Here is a 25394-nt window from a genome sequence, read left to right as displayed (position 1 = left end):
AAATAAGTGGATAGTCGAAGAAATAAAATTGAGCACCGAATACTAATATAACACAAGACATAATAACAAGAACCATTATTTACATAGTAGTTGGAATCGAGATAAGATACAAGCAAAAACAGTTCAAATACTGACAGCAGCATTTCCCATATATCTGCAAGTACATATAATGCCAAATTACTTTAATGAAAACCCATGGAAACGAAAGAGAGCACATGCATCAGAATCAAATTAACATTCCCTAATACTAATAGTTCGGATCCTATGATAATTGATAACTGTCTGCAATTGGTCAATCTTTCTCACGAGCCCTGCCTGAAACAATCAACGAACAGATATATGTGATTACATAAAATAAACATCTGACTGACATTCTAAAAGTTTTTTCCAGCACGTAAAACTTACCTTTGTTTATCAGTTAAGGTGACCAGAGACCTAAGCACACCAGGACCGATCTTGTCTGCAAGAGCACCTTTCTCAGAAATCGAAAAAGTCTTCTCTTTCACATAGCTCTGGAGTTTCTTCGAATCAAAATCAAGGCGCACTTGATCTGCACATTTAATATCACATTTAATAAGCAAACAATGTACAAGAAAGACGGCAAGATACGAAAAAAAATCAGGTGTTGCTGGAAACAAGGGATGAATTTTTCTTCAAAAAACACATCCTCCAAATGATCTGTGGTAAGGCATAAGATGCATTATGTTATACTGATTCACTAAGTAGCAGACAGAAATGGAATATTCTTGTAGACGTGGTAATGTTCGGAGTTATTTTTGGATAGTGTTTAAATGAAATATACGCAGAATTCAATTCAAGGACTGGGAGATGTTGACTACTGCAATGCTTTTACTACACACTTTATATGGTAGTTATTCAAAATGTAATTTGATGAATGATAGAAATATGCAAAAGAATTTCTAAAAATCTCACTTTTAGATGGAATCCAGAATTTAAAAGTGTTACATTTTCCTATTTTCCTGGGCTTTCCATCGGCAAAATTAATCAAATTCGGAGCCCGGATACTGATGTAGAGTCATAAAACTTAAACTGAAACAGGCTAATCACAGCATTTACATCATTTGATAAGATGACAGTAACAAAATATAAAATACTAGTTCAACTACCTTTCTCCAAAATAGTGTGAGCAGCATGGAACGGTATGGTGGCAAATACATCAGTTCCAGGGAACATTAACCATGTCTTCTCCCTCGCATCGTGATCGCCGCAAGTTGTGCAGACCTCTTTAACCAAAGGCCTTGAATCAATATCCCTCATTATCGACTCAAAAGCCGAAGGGACACTGGTTTTTGTTGTCCTGGCCCGCTTTCTTAACGCTGTTAAAGCTTCCCTGTTCCCGTTCCTCACTCTATCAGTTTCAACCAACTGCAGTTACGATTATAAATATATCAATATATTCTGAATAGCTGCAAATTCAATCTAACATCCAGTAACAGTTCCAATTACCTCGTGGCGTGCCAAGAAAAGATTTTCAGCTTCGATTTCAACCTCCAACAATCCTTGCTGGAATTGCTTCATTGTTTCGTCCATTACGTACCGATTAAGATAAAAACTCTTTGAGAGACAATGCAATAACTGTTACATACACAACAAAAAGTTGATCAGGAAACTAAATTTGAAAAAAATTAGCCCATCAAACACACACCTAGTTAGATTCTAGGATATCGGCTTGGAAAAGAAAAATGCAAGGCAATGAAATCCTAGAAACGCGAAATCCCCAAAGTAAGAACAAAAAATATAGTAGCGAGATGCCTCGTGCTTCCAAAACTGGAAAATGCTCAAATGTGCCGTTAACGAGATATTCTTAATCTACCAGGATAAAATGACAACGAAAATATAATTTGAAATATAAAACACCATCACAAACTAAACATATGTACATTGTACGCAACATAACAAATATGCTACAGCGAAAACCGCAGAAGCAACAATGACTATAAGCTAGGTAGCATGGAAACAGCTGGGGCGATGAGTTTCCCTGTTTCTGAAACGTAACACCTTCAGTAAAATAAGTTAACTTATATGTATATATATTTGCACTTCGCACTGATCTATATCTAACTGTAAAAACATTATCTCACTATCTGCAAACCAATTACTGAATAATGTCTTCCACTTCTGGAGAGTTGCATTATGGTTTATCAGTTGAAGCTAGCTGTGAAATCACATAGGCGGTTCGGGTAGTCGAACAATCAAGCGGGTCGGGTCGGATACCCAAAGTTCGGGTAGGCATTTTAAGGTTACCTAAATATTTCTTAAACCCTAGACAAAAAAAATGGTGAATCCACAGTTCCAGAGTAATCAATTTTGTGACATATGATCACACAGTGACGCATCACGTGAAGTCAGCTAGTGCGCCGCCGTGTGCGGTGGTGCTTCTTTTAACAATTCGAAGCTTCAAACAAAAAAATATAAATAAAATTAAACACAAAAATTTACCTCAAATCTCAAAATTTGCCTCGATTGCCACTAGTGTCTCCGCTCGCCGGTGGAAAGCTGCTCAGAGGAGCGGCCGTATTATTAGTGGTGGTGGTGGTGGTGGTGGTGGTGTGGTGGCGAAGAAGAAGAGGTAGGGTCTTAATTTGTAAATTAATTGGGTTTTTATTTATTATTTATTATTTTATTGTGTGATAAATTGTATAAATTAATTGGGCTTCTTCATAAATGTCAATGTGGTAGGCTTATCTTATTGAAACATTATTTACTATAATGTGGTGATAAATGTAGGGTCCATTAGATATAACCCGTGAGAATTTTATAAAATAGGGATAAATCCAATCTTATATTTTCCATTTGAGAGAAACCCACATTTTTTATAATACCTTTAATGCCCTGAATAAAATCCCACAAATCACGTTATATTACCTTTTGAAAAATTAGAAGAAATCACTCCCTATAATATCGTCAAAACAACTACCCATTAAACCACTACCCCCATTTTACAGACGGCAACAGAGATCCAGAAATCCTCTCTAAACCAGATGCCGAAATCCAGCAATCACATCCCGTGGAACGACGGCGCAACCGACTTCACCGGACCATCACACCACCGTAGAAGGAACGCCTGGTTAATTAATCGACTAATGGAGTGTATTCGTTCATAACCCCCAAAAAAAATCCACTGACAGGGGTTTATTTCGCTGCGTCGCTGTTGGAAATCCTTCGCCGGCAAACAATAACTCACCTATTGGATAATAAATGAATAATAGTCTATTAAAATATGAATGATAGCCCATTAATATATGAATGATAGTCTATTAATCGCTTGGTAGTACATTAATATATAAATGATGGAGTCCTAATGTCTGTGCGTTATTATTAGTTTAGTAGTATGTCAATATATGCATGATAGTCTGTTAATTGAGTTAATAAATGCACGATTATCGATTAAATGCATGGTATTACATTAAATATCTAATACTCTGTTAATGTCTACTGCTTACTATTGGATAGTCTGTTAATAAATGTATGGTAGTCCAGTAATATATGCATGATAGTCTATTAATCGCATGGTAGTACAATAATATATGAATGATAGTCTACTAATTCGACTACGTGAACTGAAATCTACTATCATGTGATATTAAATCGACTCTGGTATATCACATTGGACAAAAAAACATCACCATTGTTGAACCTAAATTCGGGACTAACATCGCTTATGACCAACAACATAGGATCTTACGAACAAAAACTGTAACACAAACACACATCCAAATTCAATAATCCATGGGAACGAAATCATCAAACTACGAGAAAGAACACATAAAAAATTTACGAGATCAAAAAAACAACAAAAACAGAACCACGCAAGGATACTCACATCTAACAATATATATACGATAAATCAGACCAAGTTTGATGGAAAACGATGAAAAAATTCTTCAAAGCCGATGGAAAACGATGAAACGATGGAGAAATTCTTCAAAGCTGATTGTACACGATTTGATAATAACGAAACCGCCAATATACTCACGTAATTTATTCCGTGATTTTAGGCAACGTATCAACAATCTCATATCACGTAGTTAAGAAAATAAATGCCGTTAAAAAATAAAACAGGGGTATTAAAGGGAAATTAAATAATATATTGTGCCAAGTTGGCATATTTGGGTGTATCTCAAAAAGGGAAAAATCAAATGGATCTACCTCATTAGAAAATCTCAACAATGGGGTTATCCCTAATAAATCCGATAAATGTAACGAGTTTTTTTAGTAAATATATAGGAAATTTTATTTAAAAAATTCAAAAGCTAATATTTTCCATCTAATTTTGTCAAATCACTACATTGATTTAGAAATTTATCACACAAACAGTTTTAGTAATCGTAGACACTTTATTTAAAATTTCAAAATCTAATATATCTCATCTTTTTTTTTTCTTTTTCAAATTTTCTTTTATAGGTCTATCGATATTATTTTGGCAGGATTCACCATTAATCATCATTAATCACAAAGAAAATGATTTTATCTGTTTTGGAAGATGATACAGTTGAAAGTAATGTAAAAAATTAGTTATACTCAACATCGAATATAAAAGATAAATAAATCTATAATTTTCTTTAGATGTTTTTGAGACCGAATATTATAAAGTAATATCTATTTTTGTATTATGGAATTTTATAGGTCGGCCAATTAATATCACAACTTGATTATTGTAAAAACTAATGTCATAAAGCTCAAAGCTTATCAAAATTTAAAAATAAATAAATAATGAATTTGAATTCAGAAAAAAAAAAACTAATTTAATTTAAATAATATGGCTTCACTTAAAATACAAGCTATAATAAATCATCAATACTTTCACTTGTTACAAGAAAAGAAAACAGTGGCATTCGCCGTAAAAATAATGCGAACCCACAAATCGGCGTTGCTTCTCCGGCGAATTCTCTCTCTCAACAAGCACCACAGTTATGGCGGCAGACGCCTCGCCTCTCTCTCCGGCAACCCCCTTATCGACGATTCCGATAATTTAGTAAGTGATCACTCGTCACTTCCTGGTTTTTTTTCACCCTCATTTTTGTTTTTCCCTCTTTCTCTTTATTTAGCAATGAATAAATTTTCGACCGTTGGATCAACGTTCAGGTAATTGTTGAGGGGAAAGCTAGTTCGAGAACAGCAATTCTCAACAGACCCTCTTCTCTCAATGCTCTCAACACCTCTATGGTTAGTTTCTACTGCATTGTAGCTTGTTTGCTTACAACGTGTTTGTGTTTGTGTCTGTGTGAGTGTGTTTCGTGATATGGATTAGTTTTCCAGTTCTGAAAACATGGGTTTTTGCTGCTGACAAGATTGTGTATCTATTTGGCGATCAATGTTGAGATTATTCAATTATGAAATTTTTAAGTGTGATATAATTGCTTTCTAGGCATGGTTGACCTTTACGGGTTTGAAAAATTAATCGTACTGGCTGTTTTCTATTCATTTCAGTATTAATCGTATAGATATGATATGTATAGTTCTTTTATCTTGCCTCCGTATTTATTCGCCAGGCACGGTTGTGTAGATTCAGTGGATTGCTTTGCTTGGGACAAATTGCTGATATTCTTTATGCCATTTTCAATCTTAACAATGCTTCCTACAGAACTCGAATCGGCTACCATATTTGCTAAAATTTTGCTTGATTATGCCATTAAGAAAGATTGTGCTTGAAATGATTCGAAATGCTAATTGCTAAGTAAATCAAGTACAATTCACTAATTTGAAGAATTTTATTTTCCGTATGTGTTCACTAGTTATGTCTCTTAATTCATTAAAAACGTGAACCTGTGATGTGATGTAGGTTGCAAGGCTCCAGAAGTTGTACAGAAATTGGGAAGATGACCCTAATATCGAGTTTGTAGTTTTGAAGGTACTCTTTTTCGCCCCCCACTATTGAGCTTTCAGTTCTCCACAAATCTCTTTTTTTTTTTTTTTCAGGGCTAAAACCTGTATCGAGATTTTGGTTTTATGTACATTTTTAACCCAAGGAAAAATAGCTTAAAGGTGGTTTGATATTATTTAAGGGTGGAGGCAGGGCATTTGCAGCTGGTGGAGATATCGTTTCTCTTTATAAACTAATTAAAGAAGGTAGTATTACTGTATTAAATCCACCCCCCCCCCCCCCCACATCACATTTGTTGTTAATATTTCCATACTTATGGTATAAGTATTTATAGGCTTCTTTTTCAATTCATGCAGGTAATCTAGAAGAGTGCAAAGAATTCTTCTGGACAATATATAGTTTTATATACTTTCTCGGTACTTATCTGAAGCCACATGTGAGTATCTAATGCATTCATGCTAATAATTTCTTGTGTGTTTAATAACACTTCTCTCCTATCACCTCTCTCAAATCATCATCAAAAAGATTAAAACCACGGTATTATATTATTGGAGATACTTTATCGTCGGTATTAGTTTAATAATTTACTTCACCTGAATTTCAATGAATTTGTACTCCATGCAGGTAGCTCTCTTAAATGGTATTACTATGGGTGGTGGGGCTGGAATTTCGATTCCGGGCACATTCAGGGTTGCAACGGATAAAACTGTACGAGACATAAATTTCAATGCTTTGATTTCTTTTTCATTTGTTTCTGTTAGTCGCCTGCTACTTTTTTGCAGCTACGAATATTTACTTAGATACGAAATGCTACTATTTATATGTCGATAGTCATATGGCTTATATATTTTTCTGTCCCAAGAATTGTTTTGCAAACAACGACATGACAATGCAACTGCAAAACTGAACATTTTTTTAAGCACAAAGAAACCTTAACTGAGAAATTAAAAACGTAAAAATACATAGAGAACACTGAATTCATTTCCAATTACCGCAGATTTTTGCCACTCCCGAGACATTAATTGGCTTCCATCCAGATGCCGGGGCATCTTTTTACCTCTCCCATCTTCCTGGCTATTTGGGTAAAATGCCATTTTTATTTTATTTGTTTCACGTTAGTCCTTATTACAATTCTTTTAATTTGTGATGCTACACCGTTTCTGGTTAGCTTGTTTGTAAAGCTTTTAGAAGCTACTCGATTATAACTTCAAAGTTTGCATTGTCACAAGTAAAATTAAAGACACAAACTCATTCCCTGCAGTAAAATCATCAAAAAATACATGATATAAGCTTTTATTTTTGCTTTCATGATCTTATTTTTACTTCCAGGAGAATACTTGGCTCTGACGGGGGAGAAACTGAACGGTGCAGAAATGCTATCGTGTGGGCTCGCGACTCACTTTTCTCTAATCAAGGTCTTTCCCACAAACCATTTTTATTTTATTTATTATTATTTTTATTTTTGGACCATTTGGGTTCTTTTGCATTTATCTTATGCACCGTCTTGCAATTTCAACTCGTCTTTTCTCATTCATCGTCTTTGCAGAAACTTCCATTAGTTGAAGAAAAGCTAGGAAACTTGACTACCGATGATCCCTCTGTTATTGAAGCTTGTTTAGGAGGACAAGGAGATACTGTTTTTCCAGATCAAACTAGTGTAATTCACAGGTATAAGTACTGAGGTTATTCTATATTTTAATGGTGATTTTTTTATAAAATAAGCTGATTATTGGTTCTGGATCACACTCGAATATGATTGCGTAGGATTGGAACACTTGACAAATGTTTCAGCTGTGACACAGTTGAAGAAATTATTGAATCTTTGGTAAGCATTATGCTACTCTGTTTACGTTTTACGGTCATGTATTTTCATGAATATAAATAAATAAAAATGAAGGCATTTTCCGCAAAAACTTTATGCTGCAACCATTGGTACGATTTTTGAGTTTTAAACTTTCTGTAGGAAAACGAGGCTGCTAAAACGAACGACTCATGGTGTGTGTCAACTTTGAATAAACTTAAAGAAGCTGCGCCATTGAGTTTGAAGGTTTCGTTAAGATCTGTAAGTCCATTTTAACATTTTGTTCGGGTTTTTTCTTTTCTAAAACAATTTTCCGGTAGCTTAATTTGAATAAGTCTGTGTTCCAGATACGAGAAGGTAGATTTCAAACTCTTGATCAGTGCCTTATTCGCGAGTACAGAATGTCCCTACAAGGAATCTCTAGGCAGATAACTGGCGACTTTTGTGAGGTATATATAAATATATATAATGTTTTCTGAATTGCAATTCCACGAGCAAGCACAAATACAGAAGATGATGCTTCTTTCTTCCATTGTTAGGGCGTTCGTGCGAAGCTGGTTGATAAAGATTGCACACCCAAGGTGAACTACACTCTCTCTTTCTCTCTCTCACACCCACACACAAACACACGCGCACACGCACATGATTGGTGTTGATTCTGTGAAAAATGCAGTGGGACCCTCCAACATTGGAACATGTATCTCAAGACATGGTTGATCAATACTTCACTCCTCTCTCTGCATTTGAGCCTGAACTAGACCTACCGATAAAGCAGCGCGAAGCATTTATATAATATTTTTATTGACTTTTCATTAATTTTTTATTTCACTAATGATGATCTAGGCGTATGACATTACGATAGTCTTTAAAACCTACCTGAAAGCATTTGAATTTGCAAACGTTAACTTTCGTTTTTTGGTCGGTTTAGCTGCCATTAATTGTGCAATATAATCAATTATATATAGCCTTGATTTGATCAAATCTATGTCAATTATTATCATGCCTAAAATTGCAGCAATTTACGAAATGTCTAATAAATAAATAAATAATACATATAAGCAAATACCTGTAACTATATATTTATGTTCTGCATATTGTACAAAACCCAGTCAGAACAAGTTCTGATTATTGCAATGTGGTTATGTTTAATGCTTTTCCAAAATTGAATAAAGACTTTTTGGCCTTAATAAATAATATCTATAAACCTAACTAAGTGAAGAAATGTCACACACTCGACTTTTGACCTAATAAACGGTCCGACGGTTCAAATACAGTCAGATGGGCTATTATTCTCCAGTTCTTGTAGCCTTGTAAGCATTCACCAGTTGTGTCTGCACATCCTGAGAAACTTGCATATGCTCTAAATATTCCATTGTGAATTCACCTTTACCCTGCACACATTAAATTTTTTTGATATCAAAAATCTAATTGAATTCCGTTTCAATCGTTTGAAATTCTTTAAATAGTTCAATCTGTTTATTTGACCTGTGTCATTGAGCGGAGGGCAGTCGAGTAACCAAACATATTGTTGAGTGGTACCTGAAAGAAAAAAACAAAATATATGTAATAATTCGACTGAACTTGCAACAATAACAAACTCGAGAATTTTGGCCGAACGAATAAAATGCAGAGTATGAGATGTGTACATACATGTGCAGTTATTACACAATCGTCTGCTTCTTGGTCATTCCCAACAATCATGCCTTTCCTCCTGTATATCATCATAAAATACAAATCAGCTCGGATTGTGCTTTGCTAATACAGCCTTGCAAAATATATAAAACACACACACACACACAAAAAAAATGTATATTAAAGAAAAAGGCATACTGACTTGTTAATATCACCAGTGACAGTGCCCTGAAATTCTGAGGGGAATTTTAACTCCACCAGCATCACAGGTTCCAATATAACAGGTTTGCAGAGTTCATAGCACTACACCATAAAACGAAACAAATAAAATCAATAACAGCTGAAATAGATTACAGATTTACAGTTCACAATTAAAACAGAAAAGAAGTAGATAATAGCTTTTTCTTTTTTGTGGCATCACAAAAGAAAGCACCTGTCTGAAGGCATATATAGCAGCCAACTTAAAAGCAAGTTCACTAGAATCCACAGTATGAGCTGCACCGTCGGTCAATGCAATACGTATATTTTCAACAGGATGGCCTATAAGAGAACCCCTGTATAAACAAACATATCCGAGTTCAAATCAATAATCAAAAGCTCGTGCAATAAAATTAACAAGACTTTTTCAAAGATGAAAGTGGAACACTCTTGAAATGAAACCAGGCACCAGATCTTTCCCTTTCTAAGAGTACACTGGAATATTTCTAAGACATTTACCAATATGCTTGATATGGAATAGATATTATAATTATAAATGCAGCATAAGATCGTCAACTTTTATTCTTTTAAAAGCTGTCCTCTAGGGTTAATACCAAAAAATGTTTGTACTTGTCATCGATCAGCAGAATGAATTTCCTAAAGGAAAAGGTTTGTATTATCTTGTAGATGTTCTGCTACGATAATACAGAAGCCAAAAAAAGAAAAAGTACCATGAATCTGAACATGGATAAAGTTGATAGCATATCGCAACTTTGAAGAGTCTACTAAACTTTAGAGAAGGAAATCCAATACTTACGAGTTGGCAGCTTCTTTGAAACCCTTTTCAATTGCTGGCACAAAATTTGACGGTATAGCTTGTCCTACAAGCATGTTATCGAATTCGAATTTAGTTCCCGAGCCTGGTGGAAGTGGTTCCATAAACCTGTCAGAAAGAGAAACGAGATGTGAGATAATATTGATGACCTTTTCAGAAATTTCAGCAGACAACTACCGATTTCTTTCGGAATTTTCAGCAAACCCATTTTTTCAGAATGTCAACCTCTAATACCTGAAATCGCTATTTTCGAATGAGAATTTCATTTTCTTTTTCAAAATAAACTTACCCCGTAACTCTTCCATATTGACCTTGTCCTCCACTCTGCTTCTTATGTAGATAATCAAACTCGGCACGTTGAGTAATTGTCTCCCTGAAGTTGACACGAGGCTTCCCAACAGTTGCTTCAACCTTCACAATGAAAAACAAAGTTAGATTCATCATGAACGGGTAATAGGTTTTCGTGGAAATAAGCCAAAGTGGGAACTACAACAACAGAGGGAAAAAAACCTTGTACTCCCTCTTCATGCGCTCAACATATATGTCCAAATGGAGTTCTCCCATTCCCGATATAATTGTCTGTTCATCAAACCATTGCAGTGAACAAATGAAAATTATATGGTTCTTAAATAGGGATATCAATATAAGAAAGTCATATATACCTGCGAACTCTCAGGGTCTAAACCAACACGGAAAGTTGGATCCTCCCTCTGAAAGCGATTCAAAGCCTTTGAAAACTGTCAATCAAAGATATATATAAGTCTAAGTCTCTAAAAGGCGACAATTCGAAGGTTTACAATCATATCACTAAGATTAAATATAAAAAGGAAAAAAATCTATTGAAAGACTCACGTTTCCTCCAGAGTCTTTAGACACTGCTGATATTGCTAGTGACATAACTGGCTCAGGCACACTCATAGAGGTCATTGTATATCTGACTGACCCATCGGTAAATGTATCCCCTAGTAACATAATCACAGAAGCATATCAGAACGTAATAATGGAAACAATAAGACTTCCGATAAACAATCTGAACTAGTGCACTATAAACTAAAAGTAAATATTAAAATAGCTGTGTCCATGCAACAGTGTAATGTACCAGAAGCACAATCTACACCAAATACAGCAACTATCTGTCCTGCATGAGCTTGTTGAATGTCCTGTATAAATAAAGAAAAGATAAATTAAAGGATTAGGAAATAAAAAATCTTAAAGGGGAGAAAATACAAACTTTATTAATAAAATGATTACTTGTAAGAAGAAAGATGAAAAATTAAACACTAAAAAGTTTGTGAATTTAAGAAAAATCGATAAACTTCATTCGCAACAAATGATACACTACTGCAACACAACAGGTAACTGACCTCCATTTCATTTGAATGCATCCGAACCAAGCGAGGAACCTATAAAAAAGTCAAATATGAATCAGGTCACAGCCACACAAGAGCGGTCTAATTGATTCAACTTAACACAAATCAATAGAGACATCTTCTCAAATGACCTTATAAGAATTGATCTCACAAAAATAAGAAGAAATACTGAAATCCAAGCCAGTTTACATAGAGCAGGCATAATCTGATTTTCCTTGCTCTTGAAATTGTCATCGTAACAAGTTGCAAATAGATTATCTTGATAACAAGCTTACCTTAACCTTCTTGCCTGTGTTCACATTAACTATAAAGTCCCCCTTCTTAATGACACCTTCGTAGATTCTGCAACAAAAAATAAGTTACGAAATATAAATAGGTGGTAACTAGAGCGAAGCAATATGCAAAGGCCCTCACAAGGTAAAACAATAAAAAAAAAAAAAATAATAATAAATAAATAAAATAAAATAAAATAAAAAAATAACAAAAAAACAATTCTAAAATACCTCAGATATGTCAACTGACCAAATCGCCCTTCTTCTAACTTGAAAGCTAAGGCAACAAGAGGACCAGCTGGACTTCCAGATAACTCAACCTGCAACAGCGAAATGTAGAAAGTGGTAGTTGATATATTGATAGCCTGAAGATTTTTGATACAAAAATTTGAAAGATACTTCAAATACATACCTTTTCCTCATCCTTAGACTGGTCAAGAGCTTGATTAGTAACTTCAGTTGGACAAGGCAAGTAGCTAAGTACACCATCAAGAAGTGGTTGAACGCCCTGAAACAACAATGTCATGAAAGAAATAAACTACATTTCCAGAATAAGGAAAATGTGAGGAAGTCAAGGACTGAGTAACAATAGAGAGAAATGAAGTTGGACATGATAAATAAATGTCGGGAACAGATTCTAAATAGTCAAAGAAACAAAAAGTTGTAAGCTGGTTTACATGTAGAGCAACCCCTTTTAGCTAGTTAAAGTGAAATATATAATTGTAGTCAACAACCAACATTATTTCTCGCTGAATCCATCTCATCGATAAAACAATCTGAGTATTTTAGTGCATGGATAATAAATGCTAGTCATCGTGAAACTTGTCGGCTTAAGCAATGGCAAGTAACACAAAAGGGTAATATGAGCATAAGAAAGACGAGCAGGACACAGAAGGGTAATATGAACATAAGAAAGGCGAGCACGAAAGGTCATCTATCATGAGAAGTGTCTATAGTATCACAAAAACAGCTTAATGCAAAGGACTAATCCAATAATGTTTGATATAAAAGAGCCCACCTTGTTCTTGAAAGCACTCCCCATGAACACGGGCACAAATTTTCGTGATATGGTAGCTCTTCGGATTGCCTCCTGTGGAACACAAATTAAAGGTAAAAAACATAAGGTGTGGGCCATAAAACTATCCATTGAAGGAAAACAATGCATCAGAAAGCCAAGTTCTAAACAGCTGTAAGTGTCTAGTACGTCTGTGATAACCAATCAGTAGTGCTCTACAAAAAACAGCTAACCTATTACAGCCCCGGAGCAGATCTAAGTTCCCGTGCTTATCATATTGAACCATAACAGTTTGTTCAAACTTTAAGCCATCCATTTTAGTTAAAAACATATCAAATATAATTTTTCAAGGTTCTTCTAAATCATAATCATTAAACTGGCGTGCGTTTCAGATCCACAACCCTTCCTAAACCTCAATAGAAAATAATAACTGAGTACTAAGAGAAATCATGGAGAAATCATCATTGTCCTTGGACTTGATCCAATTTAAATGTTCTAAAACTCTGTATGAGTAGAATACAAAGTACCCTAACACCAAAGATAAGTGGCCAATAGCTTATGAGATAGGAAGATGTTTCTATAAGCGGAAAAATTAAAGCAAAATTTTGAAGAAAAAAAAACGTGTTGGAAATGCAGTGAGATTATCATTACATACATCAAGATCAGCAGCTAATATAGGCTCATCGCTAAGAAATGCTTCCGCAAGCTTATCATCAACCTCTGAGACTGCTTCAACCAGTTCACGCCGCTTTTCTAGAGCTAATGCTTCGAGATCAGCAGGAATATCTTCAGATACAATGGTCTCACTGCAAAAGGAAAATTAATGAGTAATGATGCATAACAGACAAGCACTTTATTTGTCGGCCATAAGGTAGTAAACACACCCACTGGAACCATGAAAGTAACAAGCTTTCATGTTGACAAGATCAATAAGACCCTTGAAGTCTTCCTCCAAACCAATTGGCATCTGCACAGCAGCACTGTGGTGTCGAAGTTTCGTTCTCGCCTGTAAGAGATACAAAGGGAAATTCAGCTTACGGCTGTCATGTATTTCAAGCTTCAAAATCTTTTTTTTCTGGAATGTTGATTTGTACCTTTCAATAGAAGACAGTTAAGGAAACCGTGCAGCCTAAGTTAAATCTAAACTGCCTCTGCTACAAGGACAGTGCATATACCGAGTGCCAATTGTTTCATTGTTAATAATTATTATAGTTGCCTTTTTTTATTAGGGAATTTTCAAAATAACTTCAATGTATTAGTATCCTTGTTTGGCTTATTTTCCGTTAGATTATGATTCTTTATTTTGCAGAGGCCATTACATGTGTATGTATGGTTACCCTCATATATATGTATATACGCAATATAACAACTCTTTTTCCAATTTCATTATCCAATAATTTGAGAGTTTTAACTTTAACACACATTGAAAAATTAAGTAACCTGGTTCAGAACTTTCCACGGATCAGCCCCCATTCGGTCAAGTTTGTTAATAAAAGCAAGTCTTGGAACCTCATATCTTCTCATTTGCCTATCAACAGTAATTGACTGACTTTGTACACCACCAACACTACACAGGACAAGAATGGCACCATCAAGTACACGTAAAGCTCTCTCAACTTCGATAGTGAAATCAACGTGGCCCGGTGTATCAATTATATTAACCTGCGAAAGCAAACAAGAAAATCAATAAAAAGTGGAAGCATTAACAATTTAGCATCCTCTAATTTAACCATCTTACAACAGACATGACTTCTTGGTAAAAAAAGATTAATTAAGATGCTGTTTATTGGTCTAACGGAGTGCTAAAAGAAAGTAGTAGATGATATTTAATGGTTCCCTTAGCCAGGTCTTCACTGTGATTATTTTCATCAGATGGTCAGCCTTTTCCCTTTCCTTCATGTCTCCATAAGAGCTAAGCCTGTTTTTATTATTTCTAGCGTTCTCCTCTGAGAATATTAGCTACGACCAACAAAATTCACTATACTACCCAATAATGCATCTATTTGGCATCATATGTCATCCTTTATATAAGAAATCGAACCTCATTTACATTGACTTGACATTAGAATGGTTGTCCTACTTAGATGAATGAATCCTTCACATTAACATTTCTTCATCAGTTACATTCAAAATCATTACCTACAAAATACTAAAGAGAGCAAAACAACAATTGTTTCGTTCTGTTTGTCCACCTCTCTTATCATGGATCTACTCTCAGTCGAGCCATCCCCCAAACTTTCATTGCTTAAGGCATTCAATAGAAAAACAAAACTCAGCTAAACAAGTTTCAATTACTTTGTTCATTAAGAAAAAATAAAATAACCTAAATTTGGAGATGATGTAACTCATTAAGCTAAAGTTTCACATGGATAGTGGCATAGCAACTCATTAGTCAACTTAAAAAAGGCACACAAACAGATCACAGAGGTTCGACTAATCAACTCTTGGCTCTTGGTCTCAGTTCAAACCAAGCATCACTTGACCGTGAATAATCATAGAAGTGTAATCTGAGGGAGAATATATAAAAATAACTCTGTTTCTCAATAAAACAACATGTATACTAGTAATTAAACTGAATTTGGTTTTTTAAGAGGAACCTGATAATCCTTCCAGGTACAGTATGTGGCGGCAGATTGTATAGTAATCCCTTTCTCTCTCTCCAAATCCATGGAATCCATTTTCGCTCCAACCCCATCCTTCCCTCGGACCTCATGAATCTCGTGGATCCGACCCGTGTAGAACAACACCCGCTCCGTGAGCGTCGTCTTACCCGAATCGATGTGAGCCGAAATCCCGATGTTGCGGAGCTTCTGCAGGGAGTCCTTCCACCAGGTATCCTTCTCCTCCCTCAGCCGTGCGGCGGCGGCACTGCCGGCGGAGAAATAGCGGATGTTGAAATTTCCGGTGAGCAGGGCGGCGGTAGAGGTTCGTGGCGCGGGGCTGATGGACGCCGTGCAGAGGGAGTAGAGGAGGCGCGTCGATTTGGATCGGGCCGAGCGTGCTGCCATTTTTTCTTCGAGGGTTTTTGTGAAAAACCCTGCCCACTGGAAAGAAAAAAAAAAGGAAAACGAAAATGAAAAAATGGAGGAAGTTTTTTAGTGGGTTTTACACAGGGTTTTTCAATATTTGTGACAGTAAATAAAATTCGTGTTAAAATTAAGGGTAAATTACCATCAAGCCCTCAAGGTAAGACCAAATTACAACAATCCCCTTTTTATTTTTGTAATTACAACCGTCTGTATTATTTTACACTATACTTCAAGGGTAGCCGTAATTTGCGCTAAAATTAAATAGCTGAAATAAACAATTATATTTCACTAATTTCTTGTCATTTATTAATTCGTTACGAATTTGATAATTTAAATGGATCATTATACGATTGATGTACATATATTTGAAATTTGAGGCAAACAATATAGTATATAGTATATACTAATAAAAGGAAAAGATTTAAAATTAAAATTGTGGGATATTGCATTAATGATTAACCGACCAATGGTAGGCCTTAACTTGTTATTAAGGTAACATTAATCTCATAAACTAAATTAACTTTAATGTTTTTTTTATAATTAATTAAGTACTATATATAATAAGGATATATAAGTCTTTAGTATATTTTTAATAAATATATAAATAGTTAATTAATTACAAGATCTAAAAGAATATTATATAATTATAAACTTAATAATTCATTAGCCAACTGCAATTTCATAAATTACACAATGGTAAGTACTTAGACCATACTCAACTGCAATTCACAAACTCTATGCAGTGGTATCACAATCCATATTAATTAATATCATGGATTCCTAATTTAAAATTAAAAATAAAACATAAACAAAATCAAATTAAAACCTAATTAATAAATTAATTAATCAGAATTGAACAATTTCAGAAACCAATCCACCACTAATCTTGAAACCAAAGCCATCAAAGCTTCCATTGCGCCTCTTCTTGGTAGTGCTGCAAAGCTTCACAAACTCCTCCACCACCACATCAATCTCCTCATCCCCTTTAGCCTTGATCTTCTCACTCATAACCCTAGCCTCCCTCCGCACCGACTCCGCCTCGTCTCCGCCCACGACCCGCCGTATCACCGCCGCCACCTCCTCCTTCTCGAGCAACCCGTCCCCGCTCCTCCCGACCTCCACGCCGACGCCGATCTTGCCGACCAACCTAGCGTTTAGCGGTTGGTCGAGATGCATCGGCATGGCTATAATCGGCACGCCGAACTTCATGCTCTCCATCATTGAACTACAACCGCAATGGCTCACGAAACCGCCTATGCTCTCGTGCACGAGGATTTGAGCTTGTGGGGCCCACCCCTCGACGACCAAACCCCGACCGCCGACCCTCTCGAGAAACCCTAATGGCAAAGACTCCTCTAGGGTTTTCTTCTCCCCCTTCGGAAACCGAACCACCCACACGAAGTTCACTCCGCTCAACTCCAACCCTAACGCTAGCTCCCTCAAATCCTCGGGTTTCAAAAAATACTCGCTCCCGAAAGAGACGTAAACCGTAGAGCATTTTCCCTTTCCATCGAGCCACTCCATGATTTTCGAGCCCTCGGTTTCATGGGTAGGGTCTTGAACTAACGGGCCCACGGGCACGATTTTCTTGCCCAACAAGTTACCGAGGTAGTCGATGTACTCGCCCTCGATTTCCTTAAAACCCTTTATCAAGATTATCCTATTCGACCGCGCGATCCCCAAGAAGGCGTTCCTTTTCACCGCCTCGTTGGAGGCCAACAAGTTGGCGCGGTGCACGAACTCGTAATCGCGGTAGGCGATCAAGTCATGGTGGGGGAACTCGGTCATCGGCTTCCCCTTGAAGAAGTTGAACATGTAGGCGGTCATGGTGGATGAGCTAGTGATGAACTCCACCGCCGGCACGTGGTGGATGGACGCCACGAGCGGTGCCCACGGCTGGAGGAAGTCGTAGACGAGCAAGTCGGGCTTGATGGACGCCAAGATGTTGGAGAACTGCGGCTTGGAGTTCTCGAACGCCAGCTTGAGGCTCGGCATTAGGTTCGGAGGGAGGCCGTTGGTGGTGTGGTAGCAAGAGGGGAGGAGGTCGGTGCCTAAGTCGAGCTCGACGAGGCGGATCGAGTGGGAGAATTTATCTCCGATCTTCGACTTGATTGAGCTTAGGTTTGCCTTGGTGGAGCACAAGTGGATGATGAAGTTTCTCTTTGAAAGTCTTTTGGCAAGTTCTAGGTATGGTGAAATGTGGCCGTGGGCTAACCAAGGGAACATTAGTACATGGATTGTTTTGAGGTTGTAAGACTCCATTTTTTTTTTCTTGTCGGAATTCTTGAAAATTTGAAAATTAAAAAATTGGATTAGGGTTTCTTGGTGAGGAAGATGAATGGGGATAAGGGGTTGTTTTATAGAGTGGTTTTGAATTGAATGTTTCCATGTTTATTGAAGGAAAGAAATTGAATGTAATGAATTTTATTTATGGAATTTTCCTTGGTTAGTTGTAGTAGAGAATCGGTTTATTTTCGGTTATTTATTCTATTGAATTCACGTGGTTAATGGTGGGGGAAAAGGTAAATGGATATCTGCATGAAATTATTTAAAAGTGACACGTACTTAATTTATGAATTTCCTAATATTGTTATCGAGTAATCAAATTATATTTAATTTACGATGAGGTTTAATTTGTAGCATTTTTTTTTCTTTTTGGTAATTGTGACAATAGTTTGTTGTGAAAACACCTAATTTATTATACAAGCAATCATAAAAATAAATCATGGATTAGAATTGTGCCGGCCGATTTACAAATTTGATTTGCTATGAAAGTTATTAGAGAAAATAATGCTGGAAAATAGAAGATAAAAAATAATAATAATTATTATTATTAAGTATACAAAAATTATAAATATGTCATTACGATTTCTTTGGTAGCACCACCGTTTCTTACTTTTATATATTAAAATTAATTGTTTTAACATAATAATAGACCTACACATTTTATTTTTTAATTAGATTACACACACACACATATATATATATATATATATATATATATATATATATATATATATATATATATATATAGAGAGAGAGAGAGAGAGAGAGAGAGAGAGAGAGAGAGAGAGAGAGAGAGAGAGAGAGAGAGAGAGAGAGAGAGAGAGAGAGAGAGAGAGAGAGAGGGGTAATTAAAAAACCAAAAGATTCATATTCTATGTACAAATATCCACATTACCCACTAACAACCGAATAACTGGTAATAATGAAAGATTATGCGTATACTGCATTTTAAGGAAAGTTCAACCGAAATATCCACATTAATACTAAATATATATATATGGTAAAAAAATCATTCGCACAGTAACTGTATATTCAAATCAATATTAATCCACAGTAAAGTTATATTATATTTGGAAACTTTAACGTCATATTTAAGTTTAAATTAACGCATTTATTAATCGTGATCCAATTTGTTTTATTTATAAAATTAGTTTTTAAATGTTATTAAGCTTCAAAGTTTTTTAATGCCCATTTATTTTTACAAAATTCTATTAAGACAGTTCTCAAATCTTTCAAGACTAAAATCATTTGAAATCCTAACTCTTTCATCTTCCTTAAATCGAAATACCGCCTAAACAAATTCATACAAAATCGAACCACAACAGAAAGGGAAAAAAAATATAAAAAAATCTAATAACAACGCATCTCGACATCAACGTTAAAAATCCTCGAAAATTCAGGTCAACCAAAGCTTCGGGCCGGTCAATTCACGATCCGCTGTAGAACCTTGGCTTGCAAGCTTCTGAATACGCGAAGAGAATTCTTCAGCCTGTAAAAAATGTGCACAACTTAGCAGATGTACTTATCAAACATTACAAACCTGTGAGAATAATGCTAAACAGTAAATAATATTTCATAGGAAATAATCGAGTGAAAAAGAATTTAGTTTGGAGCCTAACCTTCTCATCGATCCACATCAACGAACTCAATTGATTGTTCAAGATTCTAACCACAACATCCAGCGGATTCATTGCATCGGTTGCCTCAAGCTCTCCACCCTAATTTAACAATACTTTTTTCGATTACCAACTTCTCATTTTAGGAAAGTGTCAAGGCCTTTCTGCCCGATTTAAACGAATAAATTTTATTTTTCCAAAAAATAAATAAATAAAATGAGGTGGTACTTACCTGAGTGGAATTAAGAGTATTGATAATCGATTTGATCTGTTCGGTCATCTGCTCCAGTTCCCGTTCGATTAACTCAGACTGTTCATACCTGAAATTAGAACACGAAAAAGAAAATTCAATAATAATAATAATAATAATAATAGTATGTCAAGTAATTCAAAAGGTCATTGCATGAAAATTGTAGATCAGTCGTGTACTCACATTGCATCTCGTGTGGACGCAGCATCGTCTTCAAGAAGTACTCCACGCTCCTTTCTGTATATTCGTTCGGCTTCTTCCTCTATACTTTGCAAAGCTTTATCAACCTTGTAACACATAGGTGGAAAAAAAAAATTATAAATGTCGCGCATGCAGAGAGATTATAATTTGATAAATGTAGCGGAAATAAGATTCACTACCTCATCTTGATGAGTTTCAATTAGCTCCAGCTCTCGCTCCAAACTACCTTGTGTCTCGACCACTTTTGCAACTTCGCTCTGACAATAATTTTGAGCATTGTGAGAGTCAACCAGAAAAAACATGGACCGCAATAAGTTTCGGGGAGACATAATTATTCTATAAGCTTCAGTTATAAAACCTAAGATTCAAATAGGCCAAAGTATAAATAGTTTGATTTCCTTTTTTCATGATGTCTTTCTTTGGGAAGGATGAATATGTACGAAAAGAACCACAAAAACGAAAAAACAATGGCGTGGTTTCTGCCATGGAAAATGTTGAACTACCTCAAGCCTGAGAAGAATATCACGGTTTTGCAAAATTCTGCGATCCCACTCAGCTATAGCATTAGCTTGTTTCCGAAATTTCCCAGTACGCTCCTGTAGTTCAGCATTCCATTCCTTGATAATCTACAACAACATTCAGCAATCAATTTACTTGTAAGTAACACCGTATATAGGCAATGGTATTTTGGTCATCAACAGTGGTAAAATGAATGGAGATGTAGACAATAAGAAAACTGTGAAAATCAACATAAGCAATTGATAAGTCGACAACAATTTCGGTTACCTCCTCAACTGTTCTCCCAGTGATTTCAGATGGTAACTTCGGCGTAGAGGCTAAAGCTGCAGTGGTTATCGAAGTAGTCCTACAAGACAAGTGCAACCATGCAAAGAATCAGTACGAGTATAAGACAATTCTCAAATGTTTCTGAGACAAGAAACGCCATCTTTTAGTTTATTCATTTGACGTAAGTATTTACTCTACTAATAAAACCAACGAATACAAGATATACATACCCACTACTGGAAGCTACAACCAGGGACGATGATGTTTGAGCAGCAGAAGTAGTACTTGAAGTCACTGCACTTGTGGAACCCGCAGTTGTACCTACATACATTTTAGCAAAGTAATTCGTCAACGATACCAACAAAGGAAGAATGAGAATATAACACCTTCCAAGTGGAAATATGAAAAGAAAACTTTATGTGCATACATACACCTTGTTACCGGTCCAAGACAACTGAAAATATGGCAAGAAAACGACATAGGGATCGAAGAAGTTATGTTGTTCAGACAAGGAGTATCTGTCTAAACATGCACCCATTGAATAAAGAGCGTGCAAAATTTGATGTTAAACAAACAGCTAAAGATAAAGCATGAATGGACTTGATATTTCTATTGTGCAGAAGTTATGTATTTCTATTACAACACATTTCATTGTAATTAGAGTACGAATCTTCCCATCCCAACTAAAAGTATAAACACTGATATACTACTACAAGGGACTGAAGAGGGACACGATCAAATAGCTAACTAGTTTAACTTCCTCGGCAAAATTCATCATAAGAGCCCCACACATAAATTAGATACACATAACTCCTCCATATCCATTTCAGCCTTCATTGAATCGATCTCTTTCTTCAAAATCATATGCTGAAGCTCCATCTCCAACAGAGCTATCTTGGCAGCATTGATTTTCTCACTTATATCGTTCAACTGCATCAAACTGTCTCGGTATTTGGAGATCGAGACTATCTTTTTAATCCTCTGTTGCAACCAATCCACATGAAAGCCAACAGTAGCTGCATCATCCGTCAACTTCTGTATGACATGCATTTCATGGGCACCGAGAGTGTCTAAAGTGTGGCTATGAAGTCGTTCAACAACTTCTACCACCAGCTGAAGAAAAGCTTTCTTAGCCTCTATACTCTTGAGTATGCTCCCTTTTGTGATGTCGCCATATTTTCTTAATATTTGCTTAATGAGGTTATCTCTCCCGGGAGATAGAGTGTTCTGGAGAGACGAATCCAATTGTTTAGAGTCTTCACATGAAGAAAAAGAACAGACAGAAGCACCATCCACAACATCATCTCCCTTGCTCATGTTGTCCCCTTTCTCATCCTCGTCTTCAAAACCCTCATGTAATTTTGACTGCAAAATGTCAATCTCAGCCTTTTGATCCGTCGTCATTTTGTAACTCTCGCTCATGTGCTCACCCTCACTCCAAAACCCATAACCATCTAATCCTACCCCAAGGTGAATTGAAGAAGATTTGGAACAACACCCATCAAGAGAGAGTATGTTTCCTGAAATGATTTTACAGAAACTTCAACTCAATTTTATACCCGAATACATTTCCGGGATTCTACTTATTTTTAGAATGAGCACATGGATAATTAAGAGTACAAGCAAAGCCAGCTACAAGAATTAGCAGCAACTTGCAGGATTTAGAATGAACACTTTCTGCCCATCCACAGTTCCACACCAAAACATAACCGAAGAAACAATCAAACCAAATCCAATCCAAAACCTGTAACATCTGCTAAATAGAAGTTTTCGCCAACTTAACTAGAGTAACCACATGCATACTCAGAAGACAAAAAAACGATTACATCATCATTTATCAACAAGAATTCCTGCAAAACATGACCTACTCCCAGTCTACTCTATGATTAATCAACAGATACTGCACCGGACAAACCTAACAATCTCTTTGCCTATCTACACAAAAATTAAATTGGTATACACAAGCTGAAGGACAAATTGTCTTATTTCAATGAGACGCCAGTGATCATACATATCACTCAAAAGGAAATAATGCAATTTGCATCATGAGAAATATAACTCCTAGTAAACGGTAATTACACATCTCCATGATACTTTTTCAATTAGTTTGATCAACATAAGTGTGCATGCAGCAGATAAACAAAAAAAAAATAATAGATTGTGAACACATTCATGAGAATATGAAATAAGGAATAAGAACCTACCAAAAGAAGGCAGGGCAGCAGTTGATTGTGCTTGTGCTGTTGAGGTGGCTGCAGCTGTGGGTGATTTCAAGTTCAGCGAGAAAGAACTCGTGTTTCCAGAGGATGATGCAGATGTAGTAGTTGTACCAAAGCCAGTAAAACTTGAAGTTGGAGCAGATGCACTGGTCCCCAATGCTGGAGACACTGTAGAAGATGTACCGCTAGAAGCCGGAAAGGTCAACCCGGAGACAGCATTGGTACCAGCCGCTGCAGACGGAGCTGAAGCATTGCTGGTTGTAGTAGTTGTAACTGTCGAAAACAGAGCAGAAGGTGTGGTGCCAAAAGTCACCGATTTCGAATTGGGTGCACTTGAGAGAGGTGAAGACAAAGCAGGTGATGGAGTCACTGAAGCGGCAGAACTACTTGTGCTCTTCGGAAATGAAAACCCGGTAGACGTAGAAAATGCAGGTGCTGACGAAGCTGATGATGTGGGAAACGAAAATCCAGGGGCAGAAGTTGTTGTTGCATTTGAGACACCGGGGAATGAGAATCCGGGTGCTGAAGGAGCTGAACTTGAAGTAGTGCTGGGCAAGGAGAATCCAAAAGATGCTGATGTGGAGCTAGACGAGGAACCGAACAGTGGAGCAGCTGAAGATGCCCCAAACGGTGAGGAAGACCCCAGAAAACCCGGAGTTGATGCAGCGGACGAGGATGCGGAGGATCCAAAAATGCCCGAGACTGGGGCGGAACCCGACCCGAATAACGATGCAGCCGGAGCAGCAGATGGTGCTGAAGTTGATGATCCGAATATACCTGTGTTTTGGGTCAAACCCGACCCCGGTGCGGTGGTGGTTGGGGTGGAGGCTGGTGTTGTCGATCCAAATAGACTGGACGGTGTGGCCGGACCTGAACCGAAGAAAGATGAACTAGTACCGCTCGCAGAAGCTGCTGAAGATGTACCGAAGAGGCTTGGGGTTGGAGCATTTGAGCCGAATAGGTTTGAGGAACCAGGGGCAGGGGACCCGAATTGGGTTGAGGTGGCGAATGGAGATGGAGAAGGAGATGATGGGGCGACGGTTGAAGGGGTGGAGCCGAATGGGCTGGGTGTTTGGCCCGCACCCGACGAGGATCCAAACAAACTGGAAGTAGGAGCTCCGCCGGAAGATGACCCAAACATGCTGAGAGCAGGACCTGAGCCGGATCCGAAAAGGTTGGAAGCAGGTGGTGCAGCAGAGGTGGAGGATCCAAATAGGTTTTGAGTGGGAGCCGTACCCGAAGACGATCCGAATAGACTAGAAGTCGGAGCCGCACTCGAAGACGATCCGAATAGACTAGAAGTCGGAGCCGCACCCGAAGACGATCCAAATAGACTAGAAGTCGGAGCCCCAGCGGCAGGGGAGGAACCAAATAGACCAGAAGTCGGAGCGGCGCCCGCAGAGGAGGAACCAAATAAACCGGAACTCGGAGCCGCGCCCGCGGAGGAGGAACCAAATAGACTGGAAGTCGGAGCCGCGGAGGAACCGAATAGAGAGGGGGCGCCGAACGGCGACGTGGAGGCGGACGACGCCGTACCGGAGGAACCGAACATGGAACCGCCAAATGCGGTGGTGGTGTTGGCCGGAGCTGCTCCCGAACCGAAGCCGAAAGAAGGGGCGGAGGAGGTGGAGCTAGGGTTAGAGAAGCCAAATGAGAACGAAGAAGACGATGCGGCGGAGTTACTGGAGAATGAAAAACCGGTGCCGGCCATGGATGTAGCAGCGGCGGAGATAGGCTTCTTCTGATGAGGTGGGGGGCGGGGCGGGGCGGGGCGTGAAATCGACGCAGGGTTTTGATAGTTGGGGGGAAGACGGTTTTGAAATTTGGGGGAAATTGGATAATTTCCGATTCAAGGTTTAGAGAGAGGGTTTATATATGTCGGAAAGCGCTTTGTGAGTTTAATAAAGGGTAAATTACACCTACACCCCTGAGGAAGGTATGCTAAAACAATTTTTAAGTCCCTGTAGTATCAGTAATTACAATTATCCTCCTAAAACATTGTTAGAAACACTAACAGAATAATGTACTGGATAAGTTAT

The 25394-nt window shown here is 37.3% G+C and overlaps 5 protein-coding genes across 8 annotated transcripts; 1 reads left to right on the top strand and 4 right to left on the bottom strand.

Moving 5' to 3' along the window:
- Positions 1-43: 43 nt before the first annotated feature.
- Positions 44-2681, bottom strand: LOC105963663 (P53/DNA damage-regulated protein). Of its 2 annotated transcripts, none has more exons than XM_012988093.2 (5): positions 2461-2681; positions 1468-1596; positions 1128-1386; positions 406-550; positions 44-315 (listed from the first exon to the last, which is right to left on the bottom strand). In XM_012988093.2, exons 2-5 carry the CDS (start codon positions 1549-1551, stop codon positions 303-305), a joined length of 501 nt encoding a protein of 166 aa, XP_012843547.1. In that variant the 5' UTR covers positions 1552-1596; positions 2461-2681; the 3' UTR covers positions 44-302. The 2 variants fall into 2 exon arrangements, with proteins under 2 accessions (XP_012843547.1, XP_088669584.1); XM_088813458.1 differs by lacking the exon at positions 2461-2681 and adding an exon at positions 1667-1795.
- A 2131-nt stretch (positions 2682-4812) lies between these two features.
- Positions 4813-8452, top strand: LOC105963662 (3-hydroxyisobutyryl-CoA hydrolase-like protein 1, mitochondrial). The gene is made up of 14 exons (XM_012988092.2): positions 4813-4996; positions 5107-5187; positions 5804-5872; positions 6027-6090; positions 6202-6281; positions 6470-6553; positions 6843-6927; positions 7175-7260; positions 7392-7513; positions 7610-7670; positions 7809-7907; positions 7994-8095; positions 8186-8227; positions 8320-8452. Exons 1-14 carry the CDS (start codon positions 4871-4873, stop codon positions 8437-8439), a joined length of 1221 nt encoding a protein of 406 aa, XP_012843546.2. The 5' UTR covers positions 4813-4870; the 3' UTR covers positions 8440-8452.
- A 249-nt stretch (positions 8453-8701) lies between these two features.
- Positions 8702-16104, bottom strand: LOC105963661 (Translation elongation factor EFG/EF2 protein). Of its 2 annotated transcripts, none has more exons than XM_012988090.2 (20): positions 15566-16104; positions 14409-14630; positions 13853-13974; positions 13624-13774; positions 12972-13043; positions 12366-12461; positions 12185-12273; positions 11957-12023; positions 11676-11714; positions 11411-11471; positions 11164-11273; positions 10974-11048; positions 10822-10890; positions 10601-10722; positions 10294-10419; positions 9712-9832; positions 9481-9581; positions 9297-9357; positions 9132-9185; positions 8702-9037 (listed from the first exon to the last, which is right to left on the bottom strand). In XM_012988090.2, exons 1-20 carry the CDS (start codon positions 15974-15976, stop codon positions 8933-8935), a joined length of 2274 nt encoding a protein of 757 aa, XP_012843544.1. In that variant the 5' UTR covers positions 15977-16104; the 3' UTR covers positions 8702-8932. The 2 variants fall into 2 exon arrangements, with proteins under 2 accessions (XP_012843544.1, XP_088669572.1); XM_088813446.1 differs by having other exon boundaries at positions 11164-11276; positions 11414-11471; positions 15566-16079.
- Positions 16105-16783: 679 nt separating this feature from the next.
- Positions 16784-18265, bottom strand: LOC105964017 (UDP-glucosyltransferase 29). Its single transcript, XM_012988514.2, has one exon. It carries the CDS (start codon positions 18257-18259, stop codon positions 16844-16846), a length of 1416 nt encoding a protein of 471 aa, XP_012843968.1. The 5' UTR covers positions 18260-18265; the 3' UTR covers positions 16784-16843.
- A 1265-nt stretch (positions 18266-19530) lies between these two features.
- EMB2766 (structural constituent of nuclear pore) lies at positions 19531-25283 on the bottom strand. 2 transcript variants are annotated; one of them, XR_016029601.1, is made up of 9 exons: positions 23341-25230; positions 21367-22656; positions 21137-21215; positions 20854-20976; positions 20530-20607; positions 20333-20436; positions 20132-20219; positions 19903-20001; positions 19531-19772 (listed from the first exon to the last, which is right to left on the bottom strand). XR_016029601.1 is itself a non-coding variant. In XM_012988088.2 (9 exons), exons 1-9 carry the CDS (start codon positions 25064-25066, stop codon positions 19680-19682), a joined length of 2481 nt encoding a protein of 826 aa, XP_012843542.1. In that variant the 5' UTR covers positions 25067-25283; the 3' UTR covers positions 19531-19679. The 2 variants fall into 2 exon arrangements, 1 of the variants encoding a protein (XP_012843542.1); XM_012988088.2 differs by having other exon boundaries at positions 21367-21457; positions 23341-25283.
- Between the last annotated feature and the right edge of the window lie 111 nt (positions 25284-25394).

Source organism: Erythranthe guttata, chromosome 2 (genome assembly GCF_056151865.1).
Source record: "Erythranthe guttata isolate IM_541 chromosome 2, IM_541, whole genome shotgun sequence".
NCBI classification, from domain to species: domain Eukaryota; kingdom Viridiplantae; phylum Streptophyta; class Magnoliopsida; order Lamiales; family Phrymaceae; genus Erythranthe; species Erythranthe guttata.
This window is presented reverse-complemented; position numbering and strand designations above follow the sequence as displayed.